The 7165-nt window shown below is 40.0% G+C and overlaps 1 protein-coding gene across 4 annotated transcripts in view; it reads left to right on the top strand.

Moving 5' to 3' along the window:
* Nucleotides 1-7165, top strand: part of LOC148729277 (sacsin-like) — a 108726-nt gene that overhangs the window by 86041 nt on the left and 15520 nt on the right. Inside the window, exons 1-3 of one of the 4 annotated variants that reach the window (XM_088763500.1) lie at nt 4792-5072; nt 5545-5666; nt 6781-6869. In XM_088763500.1, coding sequence (XP_088619626.1) covers nt 6839-6869 — 31 coding nt within the window. In that variant the 5' untranslated portion in view covers nt 4792-5072; nt 5545-5666; nt 6781-6838. Of the gene's footprint in view, nt 1-4791; nt 5073-5544; nt 5667-6474; nt 6623-6780; nt 6870-7165 lie in introns of those variants that run through there. The other 3 variants (XM_088763498.1, XM_088763501.1, XM_088763499.1) reach the window with 3 other exon arrangements.

Here is a 7165-nt window from a genome sequence, read left to right as displayed (position 1 = left end):
TTTACCTCACTAACATAAAAATGAGCATGGCTCCCCCCTGTTTTCCCCAAAGAGAACCTCTGCTAAACCAACCACTACCACGTGTAAAAGGAACCACCAGTCTGATCTGTCAGGGTGAGTGTGAGAAGCAAACTGATGTGATTAACAAAGCCATGGTGATTCGTCAGTCAAAGCGTAGGTGCGCTTGAGTAAAAAAAATAACAAGGAAGTCTATGCTTGTTGCACATAAATTTACTTCTCGTAGGGAAAAACCATTTGATGGGGGTAAACAGAGAACCAAAACTTTGTCGATCTGATAAGCAAACATAAAAGACCAAATTGGGATAAGTATATTTTTAACTGTCGTAGAAAAGGAGCGGGAAATCTAAGACAAATGGTGGGTGGTGGGTGGGGGAATGGAGTGCTCAGATAGTCCTCCCGTCCTGTTACACTTGTATATGGCGCTGTAGTAATTTTTCTCTTACATTGATTTGCCCTATCCCCAACCCCTCTATCATCTATCATCCCAGATCTCAATCTTGCTCTATAAGTACGCAGCACCTCCCTTTTGTTAAATGCGGTCTACTCAGGAGGAAGGTTCAAATCGAGGAGGCAACCACTTTGAGAACGCGGTGACCAAGTAAAAGTCTGGAACAGAAACAGCGCAAGAGTAAGAGGCGCAGATCAGCGTGCTACCCGGTGCCGTAATAGTACGCTGATCTGTGCGTCGGAAGGTGCCAGTCAGTCCCATATTCAGACTTCAAAATTTTTTTCTTCTTATTCCTTTACTTTCCTACATAGCGTGGCCGCATCTTCGAGCTTAAAGAAAACCTTACGGAAGCCAAGAGTTGCTTCGACAGTGCGATCTTTATAAACCAAAGCCACGTGGCCAGCATTCACCACCTGGTAAGATGTACAAATGTATACTGTACTCATTTACGAATCCTTATCGGCACTGGGTTCCCTAGCTCCACATTCTGCCTATTTTAAATGCATCGAACAAAGAGGAACCAGTTATTATTTATCTCCGGGAGGGGAAAATTTTGAGAGGATCCCATGATTTTCAGGGGGAACGGAGGGGGGGTCAGAAAATTGATTGCAAATTCACTGCTGATGAGGGGGATCATGAGAATATTACAAAACCACATGGGGGGGAGGGAGGTCAGGTAACTTTTATCGCGACACAACCAAAAACCTCTGACTCCCCTCCACCACCCCCTAAGGCGAGCGGTAAATATTGACTGGTCCCTCCCATCTTTAAAATATTTTCGATGACTGTGTGGGTTTCCTCAAATTTTTACCAGCTACAAATTTTCCCTCTTCCAATGGATGATATTTTCAGAATGGAGTAGAACGCATAGTGTCAGTTGCTAAATAGTCTACAAAGTACCAAGAGTAATTGATTAAATTCAGTTTAATCTGAATTTTTTGCATTTTCGATTGTTTCTCCTCCTTTAGATTACAACATGTAAACAATAAAGTCAGGCTACGTTTATAGACTTTAAACGTTTACATGTAAAACTGTTTAATTCATTTGTCCTCTTTGGGGTGCAGTGTATCACAAACTTGGTAACCTTGTCATGGCTGACAAAGTCCTCCGCGAAGCCATCAATATCGATCTAACAGCATTCAAATTTTTCGTTTGCGCGCGCGTGTGAATCATTAAACTAGAAGGTACCATTCATTCTAACACGACTGTATAATATGCAGGTCATGTGACCCTGTCTCTCTCTCTCTCTCTCTCTCTCTCTCTCTCTCTCTCCCCCTTCTCCCCTCTCCCTCCCCCCCTCTCTCTCTCTCTCTTACCCACATGAATGTATAATCTTGTTGCCAGATCTCCTTTACCAACGACATGTTGCGTTACGTTATGAAACGTTTTCGTGATTTTGTTACTTTATTTCGTGCCCCGAATCGCATCGTGTCATTATTATAATGTACAAAGACCTCTCAATGTTACTAAACGTTTTGTTGGGTTTATTTCTACGCCTAAACTCTGAAGACAGTAGAACCTTTCCATTATCTTGTCAACGAAACCTTCGAGAAGAACTAACTCTTTTCACTCTCAAGATCGCATTAGTATTTCTCCTCACTATCTGCCATACAATTCTCGTGATGTCCGTTGGGAGAATATGGCTTTGCATCTGTTAATGAGGAGAAATTCTGTCTTGGTCACTCGGGTTAATCATACTGATACCAACGATGTGTTTGTCTGCTTGCTGTGCGCCAGATTTCATTTCAGGTATCTTTTAGGCGTGGTTTTGGAAGCCCGAGATGAGCACGAAGCAGCGAGGAAGTGTGTAATGACAGCTATCGACTTAGTGGCCACTCATCCTATTGTACCATTAATTGTGATACCACGGTTGTTATGAGCCTACCAGCCAAGTTAGCTGTGATCCAACAAAGGGCAAACAACAAGGAACAAAATCAGACGACCGCAAAGTGGCCGGGAGTCCGGTTTGTGAATCACGAGTATCATTACAGACAGTTGGACAACACGAAGTCCTGTTACCAAGAAATCAAAACCGTGACTAGATTTGAGAAATAATTACCCATTGGTTATACGTTTCCATAAAAAACTACAGGGAAGTAGGCGAAATGCGCGGTAGCAGCGCGCGCACATGAAGCGTACATGAACACTTATACAGACATGACGCGTACATAGTCCAATTACAAGCGTGACCTGTACACATTCCTATTAGTGCTCAAATCCGGATGGTGATAACCAATCACGTTCTAGAATTCCGTTATAATGATGATTATGCTCTTAATCTCACTCCGATGTGCTCAGTCCTCAATGAAATGTTTAGTGAGATAAGGTTTATTTGTAGGTATACAGTGAAGTAAATTAAATATATAATTGCCGTTTGAAAATAGAAAATCTTCAAAACAAAAACTTTGAAAGAAAGCTATTTAGTTTGCAGCCCACTTTGTTGATCCTGGTCTTCGAACACGTTTCGCATCGCAAAAGCTCTCTTGCCTGTTGGCCATCATTCATTTCCACGATTTCGCTACACCCTCTGCCATTTTCCTAAATACCTGCGCTAATTTTCCAGATTCTTGTGACGGTGGTTCTGAAATGAACCGTCCACACTTTGATTTAGTAGATTGAGAAGAGAATACCCCTGAAGAATGCAAACAGTTTCTAATACCGAACTAACTAAGGGTGCTACTCGGTCCAGGCATTAGTAGCACAGTTAAGTGATCCAAGAAACGCAAAGAAAGAAGGAAAGAAAACTTTAATTTACTTCTTTCTTTTGAATCCCATGTATACCTATTATTATAACATAACCAAAATAAAGCGCGCGCTCTGATTGGTCGATTTAGCGTCCCCCATTTGCCCATGGGTGTACGCTGCTGACGTGAGCAAATGCAAAGACTATTTTTCCGCGCGCGCTTGTTTTTTCTGGTCACGTAAGATTTGTTAAATAAAAGGGAACTCTTTAGCTACAATGTATCAATGTTATGTTCTAAAACAAATGGTAAACACCACTTGGGAGGTTTGCTAGGCACTCAAAAAGCTAGAGTCGCTCTCGGCTATCGCCTCGAGAGACTCTTACGCTTCTTTCGTGCTTAGCAACCTCCCAAGTGCATCCATAACTCAATAGTGTACGCTGTGGTGTTTACCATTTGTTAAATAATGACTAACTTAACAAAATGAGAAAAATGTAACATTAAGATAGTGTGACATGATGAAGCGTAATAGAGTGTGACAGTTAGATAGTGTGACATGATGAAGTGAAATGGAGTGACAGTGTATCGAAAGGGAACAAAAAGAAAGGTTGGCAATGGCTGTAATGAGCTTTGGATTTATTGTCCGTATTCTGCCACCGACAGGATGCTCTAAGCAAGTTGACAGAAATCTTAAAGAGAAAAATATAAACAATGCATATAACAAATGCGTATGACTTCCTCGTTAACAGAAGTACAAAGCAAATGAATTTATTAAAAAGATGTCAATTCACGCGTGTAAACATCAAATAAATGTAACGGAAGATGGCAGATGTGACTGCAGCCTGTTTAACGTAACACAACGAAGTTATTAACGGTGATTTATTTTTTGAGTGAAAGAAGAGTAAATATCGAAGTATCGCAGTTATCAAAGGCCCGAAATGTTCTGGTTTTTTTTCTCTAAGGAATTAGAAATTCCTAAAAAGCTTGAATGTTATGTTTGTTAAGTGTTGACAATTTCGTTTAAAAAGTGTTGATTTTATCAGCAGTCTAATACCCTGACCTAGAATACAATGAAGCATACATTTTAGCATGATAATCGTCCAATCATAATAAACATTGCTTTCTTTATATAAGAACGATCCTTCGCAGTAAAGCACTATTTAAGCAATAGTGGAAATCAGACCTGAAAAAAATTTCAGGCCTGTACGGGATTCGAACCACTGACCTCTGCGATACTAGCGCAGCGCTCTACCAATTGAGCCAACTGGGAGCAGGCCATCAAATTAATTCGATATAAACCCGTAGATGATAAATCGAACAACAACAAACATATGAAACATATGAGTGAACTGCGGTTATGAGACGTATATAAGAACGATCCTTCGCAGTAAAGCACTATTTAAGCAATAGTGGAAATCAGACCTGAAAAAAATTTCAGGCCTGTACGGGATTAATTTCAGGCCTGTACGCTCAATTGGTAGAGCGCTGCACTAGTATCGCAGAGGTCAGTGGTTCGAATCCCGTACAGGCCTGAAATTTTTTTCAGGTCTGATTTCCACTATTGCTTAAATAGTGCTTTACTGCGAAGGATCGTTCTTATATACGTCTCATAACCGCAGTTCACTCATATGTTTCATATGTTTGTTATTGCTTTCTTTGTTTGACTAAGCTAATTCCAAGAATCCATCTCTGGGTTCCAAGAATCACTTTCGCCTTCCGGTTTTGAGGTCGTATGATGTACGGTGCAATATGATTGGCGGAGAACTGTCATTTTCTAAGAAATTCGTCGGCATTTTTACATTAGTAGTTTCTGGGAATATCGAGTGACATCGTTGAGGGAATCGACTAGTTTTTCGGCTTTTTATAAGTGTTATTGTCCGAATATATTTGAATGGATGTTTACAACGGCACGGAAGATTGAGGTAGGTGTTCTTTCGTTGTACTTCAACTCTTTGGAGAAATCTATACGCCTCGCGTCTCAATAATTTCAGACTTTGTCCAAGCTCGATCGTCGTGCAGACGAGCCGTAAGCTTCGTGAATATCAAATTAATAGGTATTTGTTTTCTGGGAAACGATCCAACCATATTGGGAAATATTTTCCCACGAAGAAACAATCATGTGCCTTTTCAAATTTCGCGGCCGAGCCTAAGAACTCTTTCGGGAAAGTTTGCACTTCTTTCCCTGGATACTGGCAGGTCAAGTTCCGTTATCTTTCAGAACTTGTCTCCCTCAGCTTTGAATTGTAGATCTTGTAGCTCTTATAGATAGTTTCTAGAACCAGCGCCGTTGTTTTCTAGACTGATAGCAATATGGCACGTAAATATCGACGATGCGGCATCGGCGAAGTCCGGCGTTAATCAGAGGCATTTCACAGATTCCTTTCTCATTTCTAGTAAGAAGTGGACCGGACATAATTCCCAGCAGTCAAAAATTCTAACCAAGGGCGATCAATAGTGCTGTCTCCGTGAAAGGTCGGAAACCAATTCAGTGCCGTACGCAGTGAAAATTTCTAGAGGTAGTTTGCGCTTTATTTTTCAGGACTTTAAAATTTATTTCCGTGATCAAACTAAGTATGTCTAACTTGAATACTGAAAATCAACTGGTATTTCTTCACATAGATTTACGAGTGTAAATTACTGTTGACCGAAATAAGCGAACTCACTTTATAGACGACCTGAGTTTAGATTATTCAAGAACTACTCCAAGCTTTCTTTTGCAAACGTCCTTAACTGTCTACAGAAGCCTTGGTCAATAACACCATTAAAATGAATTTTAATGTCGTCGAAGTGAGCGAAGAGATTCTTTGCATTCAAGCGGCATGCCGATCAACACCGGCATACTCGGAGCGGGATAGGACTGCAAATAACCATTCTAATAGTAAAGCATCTGAAACACAACTTACTGAAAACAATCTCTTTCCATTTGCAAATCACCGAAAGGCTAAAAGCTGACATTAGTTGGACGTGTGTGATATACTTTCGCCCACGGATGACAATTGGTGAACCAAAATACTTAAATGCATAATCATTGTATGCGATATTCATTCACTTCATTCCAATTTAAATCGCTTACTCACTCTTTTGCTACATCCACGGGCACATTCCTTGAAGCCCTTTTCAACGGTTTGGAAAATGCTTGTGTTTTCTTTGAAAATTGCTTATTCAATATACAAATTTGACAGGCAAACGAAGCCATAGATATTTTCGAAATACTTAAGAATTTAGCGTTTGTTATGGATCTTCAGAAGTTTCAGTTTCGAGCGAGTACGATACGGATGTCCCGTATGCATTCGTCCAATCAGGAGTGACATATTTTGTTGGGAATATGAAAGATAATCATATCAAATGGCAAAGCGGAGGATACAATTAGAATGTTCCACCATTCTAGTAAATAAATACATCTTCGAAACATGCGAAATTAGTTCTCCAATCGGTTGTATAAACTGCAAAGGCTTCTCCTAAATTTGTGCAGGTAAGTCATGGCTGGCCAAACAGTTTTAGAACAATACACGAGTCAGAGTACATACCGTTCACATATTTTGTTTAGCATTGAGACTGTCGATAGGTTTATCCACGTAAAAAACGTTCCCATCTACAGCTAAAAGACTTTTTTCTCCTTCTCTTTCACAGTGATAAATCAAAGCGACGAAGTTTCCCGAGCTGTCATCGAAGATGTTCAAATGATAAAATGGCAGAGCGGCCTCGCAAAACTGTTAAAGGTAAGCGTTGAACTTTTAATACAATGCAACCTTAATAAATCAACATGCACAAGGGCTTGAATGCTTAAGGTTTACTCAATAGCTAAACTTTTAACCATGCGACAGTTATGAACATCTGAGATTAGAATATTATATATTCGAATATTCTATATAATATTAAGAGACAAATAACCCATGATGTTTTACGAGCCGATTATGGACTACTATTTATCTACTTCCAAGTGAGCTTTGATGCATTTGTCATTAGTAACTAGCTGTAACCAACTGAAGGAATAGGACTTAAAAGGTACAAGAGC

Source organism: Stylophora pistillata, chromosome 6 (genome assembly GCF_964205215.1).
Source record: "Stylophora pistillata chromosome 6, jaStyPist1.2, whole genome shotgun sequence".
In the NCBI taxonomy this organism is placed as follows: Eukaryota; Metazoa; Cnidaria; class Anthozoa; order Scleractinia; family Pocilloporidae; genus Stylophora; species Stylophora pistillata.
Note: the sequence above shows the minus strand (reverse complement) of the source record. Positions and strands in the feature narration are given on the sequence as shown.